Source organism: Cnephaeus nilssonii (assembly GCF_951640355.1).
Source record: "Cnephaeus nilssonii genome assembly, chromosome: 7".
NCBI classification, from domain to species: domain Eukaryota; kingdom Metazoa; phylum Chordata; class Mammalia; order Chiroptera; family Vespertilionidae; genus Cnephaeus; species Cnephaeus nilssonii.
In genome coordinates this window covers 72,314,234-72,338,623 of record NC_137078.1, presented here as the reverse complement: position 1 = coordinate 72,338,623, position 24,390 = coordinate 72,314,234, and the positions used below count along the sequence as shown (strand labels likewise).

The 24,390-nt window shown below is 55.2% G+C and overlaps 1 protein-coding gene across 1 annotated transcript; it reads left to right on the top strand.

The window, feature by feature from the left end:
* Window positions 1-1,221: 1,221 nt before the first annotated feature.
* On the top strand, window positions 1,222-24,306 carry TTC22 (tetratricopeptide repeat domain 22). Its single transcript, XM_079777137.1, has 7 exons — window positions 1,222-2,203; window positions 14,674-14,729; window positions 14,930-15,045; window positions 15,647-15,765; window positions 17,074-17,235; window positions 18,140-18,292; window positions 18,994-24,306. The coding sequence occupies exons 1-7, from the start codon at window positions 1,625-1,627 to the stop codon at window positions 19,528-19,530; spliced, it is 1,722 nt and encodes a 573-aa protein (XP_079633263.1). The 5' UTR covers window positions 1,222-1,624; the 3' UTR covers window positions 19,531-24,306.
* Window positions 24,307-24,390: the final 84 nt, after the last annotated feature.

Genomic DNA, 24,390 nt, shown 5'->3' with positions numbered 1-24,390 from the left:
GTTGCACAACAATGTGAATATACTTAATGCTACTGAACTGTATACTTAAAAATGGTAACATGGTAAATTTTATGTTAAGTATATATTACCACAATCAAATATTTTTAAAAAGCTAAACACTCTGGAATCCATTCCTTGTCCTTCCAAGAAGGTCAGAGCCCACATTTCATCTCATGATCACCAGAAAAGTATTAAATTTTAGCCCTGGCTGGTGTGTCTAAATGGTTAGAGTGTCAGTCCACACACCAAAGGGTTGCAGGTCCCAGCCAAGGGCATGTACGTGGGTTGCAGGTGTGATTCCTGGACCTGGTCAGGGTGCGTGCAGGAGTCAACCAATTGATGTGTATCTTTCACATCGATGTTTCTCTCTCTTCCCTCCTTCCCTCCCTCCTTCCCTTCCACTCTCTCTTAAAAAATTCAATGAAAAAAATACCCCTAGATGAGGATTACCCAAAAAATTATTAAATTAAAATTACAGGTGAAAAATAGCACCAGACTGTTGTTTTAATTTACTTTTTGTTTTTTATTGTTCAAGTCAAATATTTTCCCCCAGGTTTACTAATTGGCTCTATTTCTCCTCTTGAAGATGCTGCTCTGTTTTTCGAAAAGTTGAAGCAACAGGGTCTCAGGAGCCCGGCCTCGGTGAAAAGGGACAGGCTTGGCGCAAAAGCCAAACGCTGGAGGACAGACAGCCTTGCAGCAGGGATGGGGGTGACGGCCCAGCCTTCTGGAGGGTAGGGAGCCCATAGGGAGCCCAGCCCCGCCTTACAAGGCCACCGGTGGAGTGCCGGATGGGCTGGGACCAAGGGTAAGGAGTGGGAGCTGGCAGCTATCCAGAGTGACACTTACCAGGTCAACCCTGGAGATCTACCCTGCCCCTGGGGGCGGGGAAGCCACCCTCATGTCAGATGGGGGAAGTGCGCAGTGTGAGATGATGCAGGTCGCACAATAGCAATGGAGAACCAGCATCCGAGCCAGCACGTGGAGCCCCTTCGTCTTTGCAATGGGGCCAGCTGCGGGCAGAGAAGGCAGGGAAATCCCAGTGGCGCAGCCTGGTAAATAAGGCCAGAGGAGGAGCGGGAGGGAGGTGGCAGGCTCTGTGCAGAGGAAGAACACTGCGGAACTATGGTGGCGATGGGACAGCAGCAGGGGTGAGCGGCCGGTGCCGGTAGCTGGAAGGGCCAGTCCTGACTCTCCCAGTCAGCGAGCTCACTCAGGGAGGGTGGAGCAGTGCCCACGGAGGAAGAACCTGGCTGGGTTCCAGGCCTGGTTGAGCGCGACTCAGTTCTGTGACCTCGGCATGTCCCTTTCCTCCTGAGCCTCCGTCTCTTCCGCACAGAGTGAAAACACGCCTTTGCCATGCACAGGGCTTTGCGCGCCCGCATTTGGCAATGCACCTGTTTGTCTGGCACACCTGGTTGTGCACCTGAGTGGTGAAAGCGGAAACACCCACAGGGACCTACCCACCGGCGGGAGGCGCCCCGGGACCCGGAGGTGGCCGCGCCCTGCGCCTCCGAGCGCTGACCTTCAGCTCCCCGCGCCAGGCTGGCTCGCGGGGCGCCCAATCCACTGCCTTCCGCAGCCTCCGGGGCAAGGGCCGGGCCCGGGGAGCAGCGGGGCAGACATGGCGGACCCCGAGGCCGTGGCCGAGGACCTGGACGCCCTCATCGACGACCTGGACTACCTCCCGGGCCACTTCCACCTGGAGATGCAGCTGAACTTTGAGCCGCGCTCGCCGGCCTCTCTGCGCGCCCGGGACCTGAAGCTGCAGCGGGAAGGCCTGCGGCAGGAGCTGGGGCTGGCGGCCGCCCCGCGGCGCTCGGCGGTGCGCCACCTGCTGGGCACCTTTGCCTTCTACCTGGAGGAGCTGGACGAGGCCCGCGAGAGCTTCCTGCAGGTGGCCCGTGAGGATCCGGGCAACCTCAACGCCTGGGCCAATCTGGCGCACGTGTACGGGCGGCTGGGGCAGGAGGAAGAGGAAGAGGCTTGCGCCGGGAGACTGGCCGGCCTCATGGGCCTGGCGGCCGATGCCGATGCCGACTCCGAGGCGGACAGGGACGCCCACGTCCGCGCCGCGCGCTGCCTGGCGGAGCAGGGCTATGCCCATGGCTTCGACGTGGGCTGCGCCAGCCCAGAGGAGCGCGCGCGGGTGCTGGCGGCGGGCATCACGCTCTACGACAAGGCGCTCAGCTACGGGCAGCAGGTGGGTGACTCCTCCCCAGGCTGGGAGGGCTGAGGTTGTGGTCCCCAAGGTCTGCAAGGCTGTTCCCGCAACCCCCTAGACAACCCTGGCCCTTTGGCTTCCAGAGAACCTTTCCATGTCCCTCTCCTCTCCAGCATCCCCCTTGGGGCCCAGGCCAACTCTGGAACTTTTCTCTGCTGGGCTAGGGGTGGGCCCTCTTCCTAGTGGGGCAGTCTGCCGTAGATTTTTATTCTGGCAACACCACAAACTCCACTTGACTAACTCATCCCTCTCATCCTGCCCCTCCCAGCAAGTAACTGTCCACGTGTCTGTGCACACCCACCCAAGGAAAAGGCACCATGGGACACCGCGCCAGACACTTGGGCAGCATTCCTACCTCCTCTCTCCCCTTCACCCCCATCCCCATCCATTCAGACCTCAAATCCTGTCCATTCCGCCGCCTCCTATCTCTGAGGTCTGCCAGCTCCTCTCCAGCCTCCCTCCGCCAGCCCAGCCTCCATCAGTCCCTGTCTGAACCAGTCCATCATCCAGCCTGGGTTCCTGCCCTCTGGTCTGACCCTCTGCCTCATCCTCCACCTGCGGCCAGTTCATGTTCTCAGTCTTGCTACCCATGCTCCTCAGCTGCTTACAACCGCCAGCGACTCCCACTGCCTGGCAGACAAGTCCAAGGCTCTGCGGTGGGCATGGGGGGCCCTTAGTGATCGCAGCCCCCCTTTGCCACGTCCCCCTCCCAGCCAGGCTTTTCCTGTGGTCTACTTCCCCTTGTCCCCCCGAGCCAGGTCTCCTTACACCCACTTTGTCACTCTCTTGGCCTCTTTCCGAGGTGCCTTTCCGCTTACCTTTGCCTGGAAGGTTCTCCACAGTCTCGGACATCCCTCCACTTACTTCTCCAGGCTGAGTCAGGTGCCTCCTGGGCTCCCATAGCACTGCTCACGCCATCCATTTACAAGTCTGTCTCCCCAGCTCAACCTAGAGGTCTTTGAGAGTGAGGACATTTGCCTGGCTTACCGCCGTACATACAACCCAATACCTGGTACACAGCGGACTCACTAAATGTATCTTGAATGAATGTAGGTGCAGCATAGGGCCTGGCACTAAATAGACAAATACTAGGTATACTAGTTACCTATTGCTGCATAACGAATACCCTCTGAAACTTAGCAGCTTAAAGCAATAAGCATGTATTATCACAGGGTTTGGTGGCTCAGCTGGTGCCTCTGGGCTGTGGTCTCATCTGAAGGTTTGCTAGCTCTCCTTCCAAGCTTGTTCCGATGGCTGTTGACAGGATTCAGTTCCTCACTGGCTGCAGCCAGAGGCCTCCCTCAAATCCTTGCCATGTGGGCAGCCATCATTTTTACTACATTCTGTTCAGTAGAAGCGAGTCGGTAGGTCTAGTCCACACTGAAAGGAGGGGATTCCACGAGGCACGAATATCAGGAGGTAGGGATCACTGGGTGCCATCTCAGAGGCAACCTGCTTTGGATGACCGGCGAGTAGAGGCCTTGTCCTCCTTCCTACAGAAGAGGGAACTCAGTTCGGAGAGGTATCGTGATTTTTCTGTGAAGGCACAGCACAGGCAGAGTTGAACTGATAACGATGACATTTTATTATGGTTTAGATTTGTGATATCTAAATAACAACACACCTTCACACAGGGCTCCACTCACAAAGCCTCTCACATCCCCTTAGAGCCTTTTCCACCAAAGCTCTTGGCTTCAGAGAGGAATTGTGGAGTTCAGACCTCAGGGGGTGCAGGGTGGAGCACAGGGGTTTAACTTGAGGAGCAGTACAGGGTGGAGATGAAGACGGTACTCAGTCAGGGGTCCAGTCCAAATCTCAGCTCCCCCATGCTCTCTCTCCTCCAGTCCGTCCTTAGCATCACTGACTTCTGTTTCCCTCTGTAAAATGGGGACACTAATGGTACTAATGTCCTTGGCTTCCTCGTCTGTTAAATGGGGACATTCTCATCTGGTTGATGTCATAGCTAAGAGCTGATATTTGGAAAGCACCTGGAATAGAGCCTGCACAGAGACGGCAGGATCACAGACAACCCCTGCCTCTCCCGGCCTGAGGGAGTCACCTCCACCCCACACTGGGTGCAGCTGAGGCCACGCGTGGGGCCAACAGGGGCCCAGGTCTCCTGTTTTAAAGCCCGAGGCCCTGAATGACAGCTGCCCTCCGTGGGAAGGCATGGCCAGCAGGTCTGTGTTGAGTGTGGTCTCGGCAGCAGAGTGGGGCCTATGCCCTGGGCTGGGAGCCGGGAGGCCTGCCGGGTGGGAAGGGTGGGAGGCCTTCTCCCGCCTGGGCTGTGGTTTCCCCACTTGTGAAAGGGGGACAGGGAGGGGGTAGGGTGGTCTCCAAGGTCCCCTCCTGCTCTCCGGAAGGGGCTCCTGGGGAAGGCTTCCTGGAGGAGGGGAGCAGGAAGGCAGAGGTTTGGGGGTAAGGATGGAATGGAGGCTGGCTCCTCCCTCCCTGGTGGGGCCACCTACCTAGTGAGGGACTTCCCAGAGGAGAGAGTGTGGAGCAGGGCGCTGCCCAGTGCCCCGGGGAGAGAGCTGATTGCATAGGTGGGAGGTGGCCACCAGCCTGTGTGCTGTGTCCTCAGGCCTGGCCCAGCCGCTGCTCCCCAGGTCTGGACAGAGCGGCTGTGGTCAGTTCCCCGCAACAAATCCTAGGAGAAAGTTGGGAATTTGGAATTTCGTCATCCGGGGGTTAGAAGAGATCGTGCTTGTAAAGTAGCTGGCACAGAGTAGGTGCTCAAGAAATAGCTACAATCAGCATAATGACGATGACTTCATTGTAGTCAGGGGAAGGGGGCTCGGGTCTGAGCCCCCAGCTCTCATTATTTTGCTGTCACTTTCGTCTCTGGCCTCAGTGTCTGCTCCGTGAACATTAAACAATAGTGATCCCGGTTCACTGATTATCCGGTTGAATCGTGAGCTGAAAGTGTGCATAAACGGGTCAATTCTGGGCATGTCTGAGAGGCATGTCCTCAGCATCTTCACATGTACTGAGCACCTGCTGCATGCCAGGCCCTGTCTGTAAGCAGCTCATGGACAAAGGGAGGAGGTGTTTCTTCATTAACTAGGCTTGCCTGGGCCCCTCCTCTGGGCGCAGGAGCCAAAGGACAAGTACCTACGACTGGCTGAGGTCACAGGCATCAGGACGTGGCCTGGGCCAGGTGACAGTCATCTCCGAGTGCTGTACACCGAAGACCACACTTTCTGAACCACAAATAGGCCCCCAGGTTGACAAGGGACGTGTACTCGGGGGACATGGGACCAATGTCGAGTCAGCAGTGCCCTGAGAGTGCGGGTCCTGGGGCCGGAGCGGGAGTGCCTGCGTCTGGAGGAGGAGCACTCCCTCTCCGCTCCAGTGGCTGAGGGCCGCTGGGAACAGGCAGGAGTGGGCTGACTGGCAGGAAGGAGGTGAGGGCACGCCCAGCAGAGGGCCTGGGGGGACCTGCAGAGCCCCAGGGCTTTGGTGACACCCAAAGGGGAGCAGGAGAGGAGGCCCAGAAAGGGGCAGCCAGAAGCTTCGGGGGGGAGGAGCACAGGACGGCCCTGACTGCCCGGGCCCTGGAATCTGGGTCCCGCCCTCCTCTTTGCCACGGTTCCTCCTCCTCCCCTTGAACCTACTTGCCAGCGAGTCTAAACTACTTATCCTTCTCCGAACACGAGAACACGCGGTGCTGTTTCCTCCCTCCCTGCGCAGCTAGAAGGCAGACTCCACCTCAAACGTCACCCCCCCGCCCCCCGCCCCCAAGCCTTCCTTCCTCCCACACACAGCTCCGCACAGTGATATTCATGAAGATCTTCTGTGGGTGCCTTCCGGGCTTGATCCTAGGCCGTCCTCACAAGAACCCCGATCCCATTTTACAGATCTGGGAACTGAGGCACAGCCAGGCTAGGTAACTTGCGCCAGGTCACTGTCAGTAGCAGTTGAATCCACCTCACTCTGCCTGACTTCAAAGCCTCTGCTCTTTCTGGAGAAGTCAGAGAAGTGGGGGTGGGGGGGGGGTGGGGGGGTGATGAGTGCCGTGCAGATGGCTGGCGGGTCGTGAGCGTGACCCCTTGAAAACCACTGGGAATCTAGGGTGGAGGAAGTGTCGAGGGAGAAAAGGTGGGTTTCCATGTATCATTAGGGGGGTCTGGAAGGATGAGGGCAGAGTTGGGGCCCGGGGAGGAGGAGAGGGGACCGCAGAGCAGCAGTTGTGGGACCCAGTTGAGAGGGTCGCCCCCCACAGCAGCACCGCTGGGTGAGCAGCTGGTGGTCTGACCCACCGGGGCTGCAGCTCCTAGGGACGCCATCCTAATGGGGTGGGGCTGTCCCAGGCAGGAGGAGCCCCTGCCGCTCAAAGGATGAAGAGCAGCTGAAGAACCAATGAACAGCTGCTCGTCTGCTAATAAAATTACAAGAGAAAACATCACAAAAGCTAATAATTTGGCCCATAATCCAAAAATAAGCCAAGTGTGTGTGGGGGGGTGGGCGAGTGTTTATGACTTCCTTTCCCAGCTCTTCATTCCCTTTCCTCTTTCTCAAGTTACAAAAATATGATCAGGCAGATTGCTTTTATCTGTCATTCCTCCCCTCCTCCCATCCCCCTACACACACACACACACACACACACACACACACACACACACACACAGTCACAGATGGATTCTTGGGGGCAAATCTCAAGGTTGAGTGGGTGTTAAGAATATTTTGGAATTAGACAGACCAAGTTAAAATTCTGTCTCCATCAGCAAATCATGTCACCTCTCTAAGCCTCAGTTTCCTTATCTGCAAAATGGGATTCTAACATCTGTCTCACAGGGTTGCTGTGCGGGTGAAGTGAGAGAACATGAGAGGCTCCAGGCAGGATGCAGATCGCATTAGGGGCCCAGCCCGTCTCCCTGCACCCTCTGGCCCCACAGCACTTTGCTATCGCTGAGAGCAGAGCCATTCCCAGCCTCTGGCTTATCTCCAAGGGATCTGCCCCCTGGAGGGGGAACCCTGTGTCTCCCTCTATCTTCCCCCACCAACTACTGTCTAGCACAGAGCTGGACACCCAGAAGGAGTTTGTGACTACGGTTAAATTTAATGTAGTTGAATAACTGAATTTTAAGTCTTAAAATCCCTATTTTTGTAAATAAGTTTTTTTGTAAATAAGATGACTCAAACCCATAATTCTTAAAGAAGTAATATCCCCGTCCCAAGCTAACTCAGCTACTTGAGTTTCTTCCCTCTCCCCGTGGTTTACACAGGCACACGTGCAGGGCTGCAGGTTCTCCACCCCTGCACCCGGCTCAGGGCAGGCCCGCCCCGCAGTGGGTGCCCTCCGCCCAGCCTGTGCCCAGGCACGGAGCTCAGAAGTTTACACTCACTGGTGCATTTGATTTTTATTCAACCCTCACAGACACTCTGCCAGCTGAGTATTGTGATTCCCCACTGTACCAAGGCTCAGGGATGGAAGTAACTTGCCCAAGGTGACCCCATTGTACCAGATTTCACCCGGCCAGCAGGGGCGGGTGGGGCGGCAGGCAGTGCTGGCAGGCTGGCCTCACAAACAAAGGTGTGGACATTCCCATCTCCACACCCAGCGGGTGGGGACCTAGCAGGAAGGCCAAGGACACAGCCAGTCAGCAACCCCGAGGTCCCCAGCGCACGCGCGCACACACACACACACACACACACACACACACACACTCCATAAATCTGAGTGGTTTGATTTGGTTCAACTAGGAAAGAAGATGTATGACTGCTGGGTGATGAGCTAGGCACAGTGCACTCATGTGCTTGCCATAGAGTAGCTGGGAAATCAGAACTGGTGTTAACTCCATTCTATAGATGAGCAATGAGAAAGATGTAGATTCAGGTCTCTAGGACCTAAAGCCCAGGCCAAGGGACAGCTTTCCTGAGGCTCTAGCTCCATCCTTCGGATGGCCTTGCTGTCACTCACATTTGCATATTAGCATATTCTGAGTTTGCTGCTGGCTTCTCTCCCTGCTTACCTGGCAAAGTTTGGGAACTGAGTCTCCCCTCCTCATTGATACAGGACCCAGGGCCAAAGCCTTTAGCATCATCTGGCCCAACTGCCTCTTTTACAGGAGAAAAGATGTAGTTATTTAAGGGTGCACACAGCACTATGGGACCTATGGGAGGAGCTGAGAAAACGCAGGCATCACTACCGAGGGCAAGTCACTTCTTAGACGCACCCAGCCTCTACCGGTGCCAGAGCTGGATTTGGACCCAGGACTAGACAGGATCCCTTTTCTCTGGGGACAGTGGAATAGAGAGAGAAGTGGCTCAAGGCAGTCCTGCAAGTCTGGGGGACCAGTGCAAAGCACTGGCGACCCACAGGGCCTGGGTTTGCAGGACAGACCTGGGTAGGACCAGAAAGGGTGACAACAGGGAGCTGCGGCTGATCTGATCGGACCTTACGATTCACACAGAACCCTCCCGGGAACACAAGTCAGGGATGCACAAGTGACTTACTTCCATGGCGTAGCATCCATCCTTCAAATCCCCTCCACCCGGTCCCACTGACCACCACCAACACACCTGTGGCTCAGGCAGGCCAAGTGGGCCATCCCAGTTTGTAAAGGCAGAAGCTGAGGCCCAGGCTGAGCCAGTAGCCTTTCTAGGCAGGGGTGGCCTCCAATCCCCTCCCTCTGTTTACTCCCCGCACCCATTGAAGAGGAGAGACCCCTGCTCTGCCTTCCTGTGCACGCCCCGCAGGTGGCAGGGAAGACCCAGGTGGGGAGGGGGCAGGGCTCGGTGTGCAGATCAGGGAGGCTGCTCTGTGTCATCACAGAGGACTTTCCGGTTGTGCAGGAAGAACATATTCCCGAGTCCTGCCACCTTGCTGTGACTTTTCTTTCCGCAGTGTCAGCTTTAACAGGGTTGGCTTGATGAGGTGGAAAGAACAGGGACATTGGAGGGAGGCAGGTCTGAACTGGATCCTGACACTTCTGCCCTGTCCTGGGCTGTGGGGCTGGGCTGGTCCATGGCTTTTTCTCAGCCGCTGCTTCCTCGCCTGTAAAAGGAGGAGGATGCATTGCACCTCGGGCTGCTGTGAGGATCCAGGGCCACGATGCGCCGAATGCCCGGTGGATAGTCCACGCTCAAGAAACGTTCATTCCCTTTCCTGCTCATTGCCCCTTCCCTGAGAGAAAATGAGTCAGCTGTCAAGAACTAACTGGCAAATGTAGAGTACAGCAGTCAGCAGGGGCAAAGTTCAAAGTGCAAGGCGAATATTTTCCTTAAGAACCAACAAGGTCCCTATATAGCCTATTCAGATGCCCATAGAAGGGTAAACCACTGGTAGACTGACAGATCTTCTATTGACATCCTTTAAAACAGCCTAGCCCCCTGCATTTCCTTCGTTGGAGGGCCACCTTTCAAAGTCAATAGAATGGCTAACATCCATCCTTGTATCCCCGAGTTAACACAGACCTGCTCTGTAATAGCTTATCCTCACCCTACTAGTCTCTGCAGGTTCTACCACCCCACCCACCTTTGTCACTTACCCATCACACTGCAGGACCTTCAGGCTTTCCTGAGGATTACAACGTCTGATCCTTTGGCTCATTTTCCAAAGACCCACCAGCCAGCCTGCTCTCACTGGGCTCCCCGCAGTGCCCTACAGGTTTCCCCCACGAGGGCCTGTTAAAACATGGGTTGCTGGGCCCCACCCCCCAGAGTCTCTGATTTCATGAGTCAGGAATCTGCACTTCTATCAAATTCCCAGGTGATGCTGCTGCTGTGGGCCCCGGGATCACACTCTGAGAACCACTAGTCTAGGGTAGTTGGGTGCAGGAACTCGGGGGCTAAGCTGCTGGGTTCCCAGCTCTGCTACCTTCTAGCGGGGCCACTCTGCACCACAGCTGCTTCATCTATACAATCAGGATAATGACCGTCTCTCCCTCGTAGGTGAGTCTGGAGAGGGCAGGAAGCGTTAACACAGGCAGACTGTATGCCGGGTACATGGCAAGTGCTCCATAAAACGTGCTGTTTTCTGCCAAAACCGGTTTGGCTCAGTTGATAGAGCGTCGGCCTGCGGACTGAAGGGTCCTGGGTTCAATTCCGGTCAAGGGCATGTACCTTGGTTGCGGGCACATCCCCGGTAGAGGGTGTGCAGGAGGCAGCTGGTCGATGTCTCTCGTCGATGTTTCTGGCTCTCTGTCCCTCTCCCTTCCTCTCTGTGAAAAATCAATTATATATATATATATATATATATATATATATATATATATATATATATATAACAAAAACAAAAAAAACACAAAAAACGTGCTGTTATCAGCATAGCAAAAAAAAAGCACCATTCCTAGGTTTCAGTCCAGGCTTTCATACTGGCCGCATGACTTTAAGGACATCATCTTGCCTCCATGTTCCCATCTGTACTAAGAGGGTAGTGATAACCCACTTTACGTTCCACACAGGGTGTCCTGAGGATCGAGTGGAATCTGTGTGCGTGCACTTTTTAAACGATAAGCATTGTATGACCACTTGCAGCTAGGTGTTATGGGAAAACGTTAACTTGAAGACCTGGCCTGAATACCAGGTTATTTAAATACTAGCGTCTCTGCCTCTTTGAGGCTCGGTTTCCCCATCTCTAAAATGAGGGACTTAATAGTGAGAGCCTCAGAGAAGCTGGGAAATGTCCTGCGAACCCCTCTCCTGAGGTCTATTCCTCACTCTCCACCTTCAGTTAGTACCAGGGTCTAAGGATTTCAAATCAGGTTCAGTGCTGGCACCTGCACCTTGCCCAGTCCCCTCCCACAGATCTGCCCCGAGGAGCAGCCACATTTGAGAGCCCTCCAGCTTGAAGCCTGGGCTGACTCACACATTGGCCAGCCCCCTCTTACAGGCCCCAGAAGCCCCAGCTCATGATAAGGCTGTAACAGGAGAATGGGTGAGCCGTCCTGCCCAGATCCCACGCCAGGCAGGCCCTCAGTAAACACCCTCTGGCAGCGGTCTTTGCAGCCCCTCCCAGGCTGCCTGCAAACATCTTGCCTCTGGGGGCCATCAACTCTGGAAGTGAATTCCTTGCAGCGTAAGAGGTTTCACAGCAACTTTATTCTCCGGGAGAGAGGTAGAACAGCCCTTCCCTCCTCCAGGAGGGAGGGAGCAGTCAGAGGCCTGTTTAATTTAATTTAACGCAAGATGGCTTGCCAGGTTGCCCCTGGTAACAGCTTCAGCTGCTGCTTCAGCTACAACCAGAAGAATTTTTAAAGAGACAGCCCATTTCAGGGCCAGAATTGCACAGCAGAGTGAATGGCATCCACCAGCTTCATCATGGAGCTAGAAGATTAAACCTCAGGCACAACAAAGTTTCAGATCAGATCCATTTAAACAATTAACTCCATTCCGTATCTTCCACCCCATAAGCCGGAATCTAAGAAGGAACTGTTTTTGTGATGTCATACAGATGTCACTCATCTAGCTACTTTTCTGAAAATCAGTTTCAGTCTTCTAGTTGAAGGGGAAGGAGCGTCAACTGAGTTGTCCCTGCAATTCAGGCATACTGCCACCAGGTGGTAGTATTGCTTGCTTAGTTCGAACCATAACCAGGCTCTTGAATTAAGCATCAGAGTGGTGGGGAAACCACTGGGTTTTTAACCCCTGATACTAACTCCTGTGTGACCTTTGGTAAGTTGCTTCACCTCTGTGGTCTCAGTGTCCTCCAAGATATAATAAGGAGGTTGATCAAAATAATTGAGTGTCGTGGACAAGGCTTGAGGCTAGGACTATGAAGGCATGAGTTACACCCCTAACTCCATTCAGCTTTAACCCAAACCAGGAGAAAGGGAGCAAACATTAATGGAGCAAGTACTCCAGGCTAGGCGCTGCTGCACATGCCTATGAGGTTGGTATTATTATCCTCCTTTGCAGATAAGGACACAGCCCGAGGTGTAACTCCAGCCCAGTGCCAGCCACCGGCCACCTGGCCTCTGCTCTTGGTGTTACAGCCCCCACGTCTACTACCCCTGCTCTCGCTTGTGGCCACACCTCCTTATAAGGAGCCTGAGATGAGGAGCAGGACTATCATGACTCAGTTTGACCAACCTCAAAGTGGGCCTGGGGTCAGAGGTCATGAGATCATACCTTCCAGCAGCCAGGGAGCTTGAGGCACACATGCCTTCAATCTTTCCATGGTCAGGACCAGATCTTCAGCCAGCTTGGCCCACAGTCGTTGTCCCATGAATCCGAGGTCCCATCCCACATCCCAGGTCCTCTGCAGGTGCAGCAGGGAAGGTTACCCAGCAGCTGACCTCAGCTGTGGCTTTGGCCAGTGTTCCCCCCTGAGCTCTCAAGGATGCCCTTTAACACTTGAGACCTGCTTCCCTCCCCTCCGGACAGCCTGTTCCAGCTAAAGCCCCCTACACATATCCCCTCATACAGAACAGGATTACTCTCCAAGTTGAATGTAAAAACACATTGGATCTTGGCACTCCCCAGCTCTAACCCCTTCTGTGGCTCCCTGCTGCCCTGTGGATGAGCTCCAGGTCCTAAGCCTGGCACTCAGAGGCTCCTCCTGGTGTAGCCCTGCTGGCACATCACCACCACCACCACCACCCCCGCCCCTTCCAGCCACCTGGGGCTGCATGCAGAGCCCCCAACACACCATGCTCACTCATCTCAGCCTTTGCACACAATGTCCCCTCCGTCTGGAATGCCTCCTTACATCATATCCACTCGGTTGGTTCCTACTTGTCCTTGGGAACCCTGCTCTAGCTCGTCCTCCTCTGGAAGCCTTGGGGGTAACCCTGGATCTTGTAGGGTACCTCCTCCCATACCCCTGGTGTTCCTTCACTCTGTGTCTTTGGTTCTGACTTTCCTGCCAGACCAGGAACTCCTAAAGGCAGGACCTGCCTCTTGCCTCTCCTCTCCCCATGGCCCAGCCTGGGCCACACAGGAAGATACTTGGGGAGGAGTGGCTGAGAAATGCACGTAGTGGGGCCTCCTCTTGGTAGTCTGTCTTGGTTCACTCACTGGGATCTGACTCACAGGCTGCCTTCCTCTCTTCCTCCCTCCAAGCTCATCCATGGCCTCCCCGGAGCAGCTGCAACGTAACTTGTGAGCTTTAGCTCCCCCACACCACACCTCACACGCCATGCTCCAGCTCACCAGGCTGCCCACACACCTCCATGCTGAGCCCTCCAGCGGATGCCTTGTCCCCCACCCCACCCTCTGAAATACCACTGCCATTCAAGACCCACCCACAGCCCATCCTCTGCTAGACTTTGTCTGCATCCTGCATCCCTCTCTGGGCCTCGGTCACACTCCGCCTTGTACTATAGTTATTGGCAACCTGGGGTGGTGAGGGGCGCATGGGCTTTGGAGACTAACAAAGGGGTTCAAATCCCAGCTCCGACATCGCACACTGTGTGAACGTGAGCAAGTCACTTCACCTCTCTGAGCCTTAATATGTTCCTCTGTAAAATGGGATGGCACCCAGGTGTTATGAGATTGGGTTCATCGGTACCAGGATCCTGGCACGTGGCAGGCACTCCACATCCGCACGCTGTGTTACTTACGCCTGGGTCTGTTTCCCGGCCAGGCTGCCAGCCCATTTGGGCCAGGGTGCGGCTCCCTTTCAGTTCCACATCCCCACCGCACCCAACACTGGGCCTCACACCACGGATGCCCAGGAATGCTGGCTGCACGGAATGCATTCACCCCAGCTGCTAGGAGCCGGGAGGTGGGGGATTCGGGGGGAGGGATGATGGGGTCTGAGCTGAGGAAGCCACAGTGGGGTGGGGGTGAGTGCAGGATGGAGCCTGGAGCTCATCGACAGGAGATGAATGCAGAGGGAGGGGCTGGAGCCTGAGCGGAGCTGCTGATATGCACTGGGGGTTTTATTGGTTTTCATTAAAATTCCTTCCCGAGGCAGGAACAGCTACTCCCATAAATAACAGCATAAATATTTTATCTGGTGCCCAAGTCGGTCTAAATGCACGGCAAGGTTGGCAAGAATAACGATGGGAGGTGGTTCAGGGGGGTCCTGGGCCTCAGCTGAGCTCACTGAGCATGCCCAAAGGGACTTTCTCAGGAAGGTGGGAGCTGAGGGGGGTGCCCATGGGGAGAGTGGGTGAACGGCGGGGAGAGGTGACCAGTGGAGTGTGGGCCCCTGGGTGGGGGGATGCAGAGTGCGGTTGGGGGCCAAGGAGGGGAGCTGAGCTTGGAGAGCAGGACAGGAGGGGAGGGACTGTATCCCGCACGGGCTCTGTGCTGGGCTCCTCGTGCAGGGCATTCACACAGGTCATCTCGTCAAATCCTCTGTGGCCAGAGGCGGGAAGTGACTTGCCCAAGGTCACCCGGCCCGTCAGTGGCAGAGCCAGGACTAGATCAAGAATGTTTAAGGCCAAAGCCCTTGTACGACTGGCTGCGTCTCGGGGTTCAGGGGAAATGTGGGGCTCTATGAACAGTAGCCTGAGCACTTCAATAACAGCAGCACCGGCCATTCTCTGCTTCCCCAGATCCCCATGGAGGAGAAAAGGGGCTGGTACTTCACCATGGCAACGCTTTTCATCAGGTCAGGCTGGGAAGGGGGCATGGGATGGGAGCGGGGAGGTGTGGCCTGGAGCCCAGGGGAGAAGTGGCTGAGCCCATCTGCATGGCAAGGGCTCCCCAAGCCCCCCTCCCTGCCAGTGGCCAGGGAAAGGGAGGACTTACAACACACGGGGGACAGCCTGGAGGGGGTACCAACCAGCTGCATCCTTTCCTCGGCCACAGGCTAGATGGCATCTTCCTGGAGCTGGGCAGAGAGGAGCAGAAGAGGCTGCCCGCCTTCAACCGCACCCTGGCCCTGCTCCGCCAAGTCCTCAAGTCCTCAGACCCCCACCACCAAGGTAGGGCGCAGGGAGGGTGGAGAGCAGCCTCTCTCTGTCCTCCCCCCCCCCCCCCCCCGCAGCACTGCCTCCCTTTTTTGGACCCTGTTTCTCTCCCTCACCCTCTGTCTCATATATTCACTTGTTCATCTCGAGAGCTCACTCGCCTTGCACAGGTGAATACACCAATCACAAATCACTGCACCCGCACGTGTTCAGGTGTGTGTCTCGGGCCTAACGTGGAGAAACAGCTTCTAGCTCAGCCTCTCTGCCCACCTTCTGGCTGGGAACGGAGGCTGTGCTGGAGAGCAGTGCAGGCATTGCCACAGGGTTATGGGGCTGGAACAGGGGCCAGAACTTCCGAGCTGCAGCCGGAGAGGCTGTGCACCTTCAAGGTCCCCTGAGGGACGCAGTAAACACAGGTTGGCACCACCGTGTGCTCATCCATTCACCCACGCGTCCCCTCTCCCCGCCTTTGTTTCCTTCGGTGGGTCCCTGAGTGGCCCTCCGGGATTTCACGCCACTGACCCTTTGTCTTCCTGGGAGCCGACACCTGGGTGCAGCTGGTCCCCTCCCTCCTCCCTGCTGCCTCCTAGAGACCCCTCTACCCCCCTTCCTCCAGCCCTGGCCTGGTGCTACCTCGGGATGCTGCTGGAGAGGACGCACACCTTCTCCACCACCCCCCTGGGCGTCCACGACTGCGGGTACTCAGGGACCGACCCCCTGGACTGCTTTGGCAAGGTAGGTGCCCCCAGCCACACCCACTCTGCAAACTGGGACGGAGCCTACCACCCCATCCTCCTCTTCTGGAACCCACTGCTTCTCTGGGTGTCACCCCCCACTTTCACCTCCCACTGTGTGCCCACCCAGGAAGTGCCCTCCCTCCAGGCCTCTCTCTCCATCCCAAACAAAACAGAAGTGCTCCCTTGTCATCGATCCTCTTGGCCGAAGAACCAGGTTGTCCCCACACCCGGTCTGGCCCAAGCCTGTGTCCAGCTTTGGAAATGCTCCTCACCATTTCCCAGATACACCCTCAGGCTTTTCCTCTAGGGCCTTGGTTCGCGTTGTCCCTCCCAGCTCCAGAGGCCTAGTGGAAAGAGGATGGGTTTAGCCAGGGTCTAGTGCCGGCTGTGCCCACAGGCTGTGTGACCCTAAGGCAAGTCACTTCCATCTCTGAGCCTCCTTATCTGTTAACTATGTGGCCTGTCTGCCTTCTAGATGATTGAGAAACTCAAAGGAGCTGACAAAACTGTTCATTATAAACTGTAAAGTGCTGTTCAAGCCTTATTCTTGGCACCTTGTGTATGTGGCAGTTCCTACGCTCAGCTCAGTTTTGAAGCCTTCCCCGGAGGCCGGCCCTGTGATACCACCCACCTGGGCACGCAGCACTGTGCCCTGCAAGGGCGCGTCCCTGTTGTTCGCTGGTGGGTGATGAGCAGTTTCTTGATGAGAGGTCTTAGGACAGAGCATTAGCACTGGCTCGTGAGTGTTCTGTGAGTTACGTCCAATTTAACAGAAACACGGCCTTCCCCCCTCCTTGAGCACCTACTCTGTGCTGGGGCAACGAGATGCTCAGCAGGGCCCCGGCCCTGCAGGAACGCACCCTCTCAGGGGCAGCCATCAGTAACAACAGGGGCTCAGTGCTGTGGCCGAGCTAGAAACACTGCCTGCACTGGGTACAGGGAGGGAGAGGCTGGCTCTGGCCCCTCCCCACCTGCCCTGAGACAATGGGGAAGAGCACACTGGCTGTGTCTTGAGGAAAGGGGTTTGCTTGGGGTCTGGAGAGGCTCATTGGACATGACCATGTACATGGCAGAGAGCACAGCAGCGAGTCGAGCTCTCGAGAGTTAAGTGGCAATGAGCTGTACCCCAAGTGTTGGGCTCCAGAAGAAGACTGAGCTTCCCGGCAGGTGGATATGGGCAACAAGCATTGCGACGACCGGACTCTGTCCAGAGTTGACGTTCCTGGAGGTCAGGCACTATTTAGCTAGTTCTTGCAGACAAACAGACAAATTGTTTGCTCTTACCCTCCTCCCTTTACCCACCCAGGCCATCGAGATTGCCAAGGACCAACCCCCGATCCTGAATCGCCTGGCCAAAATCTTCCACTTCCTAGGAAAGCAGGATATGGCCATTGGCACCTGCAACATGGCCCTGGATAGCCTACGCGATCCGGAGCTTAACTGGCAGGCGTACTGCACAAGGGCCAAGGTGAGTCACCCTTTGACTCCACCTCCTCCTACCTCGGGAATCAGACAACAGGGGCCACGGGCCAACACCCTATTGCCGGAGCTCAGAGATAATGAGGCCTTCATGGTAGAAAGGCGCTTAGGAGTCACGAGGCACACGGTTTAGGTTCTGTACAGTTGTTGAGTGAAAGAATAAAGGATCCCTCCCCCCACCCACCCACCCACTGCAGGCATCCGTTCCACAATAACCTACGTGGTCAATGCCCTGCAGCCTCTTCTTGACTGGTACCCAGTGTAGTCAGACTGTCCTGGTTGAAATCTGACATCTCCACTCATCACTCTGGGACTGGTGGTGAGACGACTAAATGGGATAACATCCAATGCACCATGCCTGGAGCATGGGAGGTGCTGGTGAAAGGCAGTAGGGTAGATTAGGGGTAGCCTAAGGTAGTAAATCAGAGCTCTCCCCAGTGACCTCGACCCATCACCGTGCTCAGATTTTAATAGCACTTATCACGTGAAATGGCGCTGTTTACTTGTTCATGATCATCTTCCTACGAGAATGTTAAGTTCTACCAGGGCAGGGGCCTCATCTGTCTTATAACCATTGCACCCCCACTGCCTAGCACAGGGCCTGGCATATGGTGGGCACTCGATACATATATGTTGAATGAATGAGTGAATGAATGAAGGGCTCTTCATCATTGCACAGATGGAAACTAAGGCTCAGAAGGGGGAGTGGCTATCCCAGGTTGGCACAGCATTAAAACCTAGAACTCCTGGGTCCCAACCTTCGGGGCTTTCTGCTGCACCACAGAAGCTCCCCGAGTTGCTGTTGAGAAGGAGACTGGCTTCATTTAGGGTAGAAAGGTGGGCAGAGGGTCCTTGCTTAGAGCATCTTTCCTGAGCTAACTCTCTGTGGGCAGGTCCACATCAGAGCCTACCTTCACGACCTGGAGCGGGTCAAGATGGGGCTCGGAGGCATGCCTGACAGGAACCACCTGGCCTGCGCCAAGGCAGACCTCGAGGAAGTGGTCAAGGTATGCCCAGGCCTCAAGACCTACCTGGACATCGGCCAGGTAAGGCAGCTTCTTGGCTTGCTGCTTAGTCAATGGCTTACTAAGAACCTGTTTACTTTCTGCCAGGCCAGGCCTGGGATCCTAGGACACAGGGAGTAATAGGGGACATCGCCCTACCTGATAACAGTACCCACCTCCTACGGGTGAGGATTAAATGCACGTACATCGTTTAGAACCGGGCCTGATTTTTTCTAAGCACTCAGGAAGTGTGCACAGGGAATGATTACCAAAAGGTGACAAGATCATATTTTATATATGAGAAAACTGAGGCCCTAGCTGGTTTGGCTCAGTGGATAGAGCATCCACCTGCGAACTGAAGGGTCCCAGGTTCGATTCCAGTCAAGGGCACATGCCCGGATTGTGGGCTCCATCCCCAGTGGGGGGTTTGCAGGAGGCAGCCAATCAATGATTCTCTCTCATCATGGTTGTTTCTATCTCTCCCTCTTCCTTCCTCTCTGAAATCAATAAAAATATATTTTAAAAAAAGAAAAGAAAACTGAGGCCCACAAGTTGCCTTGCTCAAGGTTATGTGGTCAAAAGTGGTAGGGTTGGAACTGGAATCAGAATACTGTCTCTCCTTTTCCAGGGAAGGGGGACCAAAATTTGCGGTGAATAATTGTAGAAGCGGGGAGCAGCCAGGGCGAGCGGGGGTGTGGTGGGGGTGGGGGTTTGAAAGGCTCACCGTGGCCACCCCACCGCAGGTCTACTACTACATGGGCGTGGACGCGATGCAGGAGCTGCTGGCAGTGGATGAGGCGGCGCTGAACCAGGCGCTGGTCTTCCTGGCCAAGGCGGGCGAGTTGGAGCTGGGCGCCACGCTGCCTGAGCTGCAGCTGCTGCGGGGCAAGTGCCTCCGCATCAAGGGCGAGGAGGCCAACGCGGCGGCCTGCTTCAAACGCGTGGTGGAGCTGGACGACGCGGGCTGCAGCCACCCCGAGGGCTTCGGCTGCCTGCTCGAGGCGCTGCTGGCGCAGTGGAGCCAGGCGCAGCTGAGCGACGGCGAGCTGGGCCGCGAGGTGGACGCGTGGCTGCACCGCGCCCAGGGCAAGTACCCGGCGGCGCGCCTGCGGCAGGAGCTGCAGCGCGTGTGGCGCGGGCACACGGGCGAGATGCTGGGGCTGGCGCGGGCCCTGGTGACCCAGGGGCGACCGGCGCTGGTGCGGCTGCTCTTCGAGACCATGGAACACGACGGTGAGGGCGCCGGGGCACCTCCGGGCCGCCGGGCCTTCTCCTTCTGAGGCCCCGCCCTCGAGGCCCTGCCCACAGCTGATTGGACCAAGTCTGGGCCCTGCTCGAACAGAGCCAATCAGATTCTCTCTCAGGAACTGGACTGGGGCCTCGGAGACTGCAGGGCACTTTGACTTTGCCCATGGAGGTAGGACCTGGTTCAGGAGACCGCCAACTGAAGGACAGAATTGGGCAGAAGTGCCGAGAAAATAAGATGGCTGCGAGTCTCCTAGGAGATACAGAAGAAAACTGTCTCAGTTTTGTGGGGTTTCTAGTTCGCGGTACAATCCCTGAGGCCTCAGTGCCAGTCTTTGGATTCCCGTGAGCAACACTCTGTCCTTATATGAAGCCCTTAGTCGAGTGGAGTGGGTCTCCGGGGTCCTGCAGCCAGAAAAGCCGTGGCTGGAGCAGAGCGCCAAGCTGCACCGTGAGCAGTAAAGGGGCAGGGCCGAGGTCTACACCCGCGTGCTCAGGGCTCTTCCTACCTGGCTAGCAGTCTTCCAGCAGGCCTCATCCTTGCACAGAGTGGTCTGCAAGGCTCCCAGACAAGGAATAAAGCCCACCAATAGCGCCTGTGCTTGACTTCCTGTTCTGAGAACCCAGGGACCCACCCATCAGGAAATGCCACCCAATCTTGAGCCTTCCCCAAGAGAATGAAGAATGTCTTAGAATTTTACACTCTTGGAATCGTAGGCCTGGAATCTTAGATGTGCGATTTTATTGTCAAAGACTTAGACTCTGATTGCCACCAAATCTTAGAATGGCCGACCTGGATTTTTGTGGACCTACCTACAAGAACTGCTTACCCTAAAATTCCAGATTAAATTCTTGCCAGACTCCAGGAAAGCTAGTTGTACATAACTGCAATGGCAAGACCCCCATAATGGTTTGTAATTTGTTTTGCATTTGTTCCTTTCTTTAAAGCAGGGGTGGGGAACGGCTGGCTCGCGGGCCATATAAGGCCCAAGAAATCACTTGGTCTGGCCCTCCCAAGCATTAGGGGTGAGTTAATTAATGTTTGACCAAATACAGCAGGCTAATTTTTAAGTTGGTAATTTTGTATGGCCTGCGAATGATGTTATAAACATCTAAATGGCCCTTGACAGAAAAAAAGGTTCCCCACCCCTGCTAAAAAGTGATACCCACTGCTTCCCTCGTATCTCTGACCCCCAGATGTTAACCAGGGGTAGGCCAGCCCCTACATTGCTTCTCATGTCTCCAGTGGCGGATGGAGAACAGACTGAGAGGTGCAGCCCTGTCCACTCCTCCCCGTCCCTTCTCCACGCATGATGGAACCCCATCTCTTTCTTCTCCTGCTTCCTCAAACAGGCAAACTGAATCCAAGGCAGTTTGCTGGCACAGTTGGGAAGTTGGTGCAGTTTGTCTGCTTCCCCGGGCTTCCCTGTTTGTTTCCTTCCCTGCTTTTCCTGTCCCCAAGGTAATGCATTTCTTCCCCCATGGCCTCCTCCTCCTGTCAAACTTTTTCAGTAAACTTCCTTTCTGATCATCTCTTTCACACCAGTCATATGAACGACTAACTAGTGTAGCTTCTCTCAGGGTATCTGCATATTGACCAAAAGCCAAAAAGAGATGGGAAACCCCATTTCCAGGACAGATCCTGTGGGCTCGGCACTTCATACATGTAGTTCTCTCAACAGCCCGGGGGAGTAGCATTCTAATCCTCACGTTACAGATGAGGACACGGAGATACTGACCCAGGTCTCGGGTAAGTATAGGAAGAGCCAGAATGTGGACCAGACCTGCCCAGTTCTGTGCTGCCTCCTAGAACATAGCTCTTCCTGGGAGATGTGTCACCTCTGTCTAGAGCTGGGTCTGTGATCACCAACTCTAACTGTCCCTTTGTCCCAAACCTTGCTCCAGTGCCCTGGTCTCTCTGTTCCCAAACTGCTTTCCCTCTGTGACCTTGTACATCCTCTTTCTCCACTGGCTTTTTTCCTGTGATTTCTATCCCAAGTTCTAGGCTCAAAGATGCCTCCTCCAGAAGTCTTATCAAACCCTCCCAGCTCTCATCAATCACTCCGTTTTATGCACAGAGAGCTCTCAGGGTGTTGTGTCCCACTGCGTGGCATTTATTCCTTCTCCTCGGGTCGTAACTGTGTCAGTATGCCTGTTGTCCACCCTGCCCCAACTCTGGATTCTTTCCAGCAGGAACTATAACTGATTCAGGCCCTGCGCTGAGCTTGGCACACGAGACAGGCTCGGTTTGGTGGTGGGACTGAGTGAACTCACAGCAGTGATGTAACTACCTCAGTTGCAATCAGGTGACTCCATCACCAGGTCCCCAGGGCTGAGGCTGGGGCCAGGTCTGCAGCCCAAGGACCTCTGAGGCCCAGAATTCAACCAGAAAGCATGGGCTTTCTTTCCTCTTCCTCTCCAGCCTCAGGCCAGTGATCCAATTCTGCCACTGGGAAACGGAGACAAGAAAGCAGGGACTTGGCCAAGGTCAAGCCATGAACCGATGACAGATGCAGACTTGAGCCCCACTTCCAGACTTGTGGGCCAGTGTTCTCTGCCCTTTCGGGGCTGCCTCCTTTGCCAAGCTTACGTCTATCAAGTCTAAGAGGACAACCGGCCTTCCATTCCTTCACTCAACTAGCACGTACCAAGCACTGGTCGAGTGCCAAGCTCTGGGCTCCAGTGGAGAACAAAACAGACCTGCCCTTACCTTCAGGGAACTCACAGGCTAAACCCTGCACAGCAGGTTACGCATGGCCTGGTGGGCTGCAGTGGAGACTAACAGGAAGCTGAGGAAGATTTTAGCTGGCAGAGCTGGCTACCCTCCCGCTCCACACCAGTCATACGCATCCTGTATTAGTGGCCTCTCCCCAGCCCAGTGGGGAGGAGAGTAGGGCTGTCCCTGGGCCTCGGGACCTGGGCCTTGGCCACCCCTCTCCAGCAAGCCCCTGCTGAAGCCAGACCTTGCGCCCCCAGGACTGTGACTCTGGCCGGTTGGGGGAGGCTAGTGGGTGGCTGATCTTTATTTAATTACAATTTTGAGCCTTGCAAACACCCCTGCCCACTGGGCAGCTGGGGGAACAACTGCCTGTCACACAACTGAAGCAGCAGGAGCTCCTTAGGGGAGCGCGGCAGAGCAAAAGCCTTAATGACCCCATAATGGGAGTAATGAAGATAAATCACGCCTCGTGCTGCCTGCCCACTCCTTCCTCTGCGTCTAGCACCAACCTCAGGCGGCTCGAAACGCCCGTGTAGCCAGTGTGAGCCAGGCGTGGTGAAGGAAAGCAGGTGAGATTTTTTTCAGTTGCAGGTTTCCAGAATCTCTAGTTGGAAAGAACCTTAGTCATCGCCTTCCCCAGCTTCTCCATCTAAAGCAGGACTCCTTGCCAGGCTGGTGTGGCTCAATGGTTGAGTGTTGACCTATAAACCAGGAGGTCACTGTTCGATTCCCGGTCAGGGCACGTGCCGGGGTTACAAGCTTGATCCCAGTGTGGGGCGTGCAAGAAGGCAGCCGATCAAGGATTCTCTCTCATCCTTAATGTTTCTATCTCTCTCTCCCTCTCCCTTCCTTTCTGAAATCAATAAAAATATATTTAAAAAAAATAAAGCAGGACTCCTCTCAGCAGTGATTGTTCTGAAAGGAGGGTCTAAACCACGTGCACACTCCGCCAGACAGGCAGCTCGCTACCTCTTGAAGGAACCAATCCATTTTTCAACGAGTCTGTCTTTTGAGTTTGTCCTTCTATTAGTTGAAATCCTCTTTTCTGTAGTTTCTATCTTCTGATTCAAGTTCAGCTTCTGAGGCCACACGGAACAGACCCTAATAAGCATGGTGACCTGAACAAGTTACTTACGTCTGGCCCCGTCCTCTCTTTCTGTTGTGGTACCTGTTGCAGTGTTTGAGTTGTTCAGAAGGTGGCTGGCTGGCTGCTCCGCCGACGGCCGGGCCCGGCTCCGACCTGGCTTCCAGCGGCGGGCGCCCAGCCTGGGGCCTGCACACAGCGGCGCCAGCAGATGCCAGCAGAACAGAACAGGGCTCTCCCGGCCCTAATCCGGCCCCAAGGGAGCAGCGCCCGTGTGGACGATGGTGGCCGGATGCCAAACGAAGTGAAATATCTCCTTTTCTCAGGCTGTTAACTTCTTCTTGTTTAAGGAAGGGGAAGGTAACGACGTTTAGCACTTTACAACTCAGCAGTGAAATGGGCAGGTGGAAAGCGACCCCCAGCCTGGCGGCATGCTTCCACGAGAAACCCGCCCTGGCTCTGTGGGGCTGAAGCCACTGGCAAGGCCACGCCCTAGTCCACCTGCCCGGGGCACCTTTCCGGCCTCCCAGAAGGCGAGCTCTCTGATTTTGAGGAGGAGAGGGATGTTCTTGGCAAGCAGTGGTGAGAAAAAACTGTGGAGCTGCGGAAAGCTCCAGCTGGCCTCTAGGTGGCCACAAAAGAACAATTTGACAGAGCGGGGAAGTTTCCCACAGGGAGGACAAAGAAAATCATCTTTATCGTCATCACCATCACAATTAATGAGAAGCTGCCATGAGCCAGTCACACGCTTTACCTCGCTTAACCTCATAAGCCCATAAGATATGTATCCAGCATTATCTCCATGTTACAGGCAAGGAAACTGAGGCTGGGAGAGGTTCAGTAACTTGCCTGAGGTCTCTCCAGACTGCCTTGAATGGCAGGCAGGAGAAAGAGTACTGAGGAGTGGCTTTTTAACTATTTGGGGCTCAGATTGCTTTCTCTTCTGTCACATATGTTGCTGTATAAACGGAACACTTAAAAAAATCTGAATGTATTTTTCATGTTCATGTTTCCAAACTCAGCAATAGCTCGGTGGGGGGCTTGTTCAGTTTTGGCATGTAAATGGTTTCATTAAACTGCAGCTCCTCTGTG

Excerpts from the sequence above, each read along its gene's own strand:
- TTC22 (XM_079777137.1), top strand. The coding sequence starts at position 1,625 with ATGGCGGACCCCGAGGCCGTGGCCGAGGACCTGGACGCCCTCATCGAC. Across the intron at positions 2,204-14,673 it reads CGCTCAGCTACGGGCAGCAG|ATCCCCATGGAGGAGAAAAG; the intron begins GTGGGTGACTCC and ends CTGCTTCCCCAG. Across the intron at positions 18,293-18,993 it reads CCTACCTGGACATCGGCCAG|GTCTACTACTACATGGGCGT; the intron begins GTAAGGCAGCTT and ends ACCCCACCGCAG.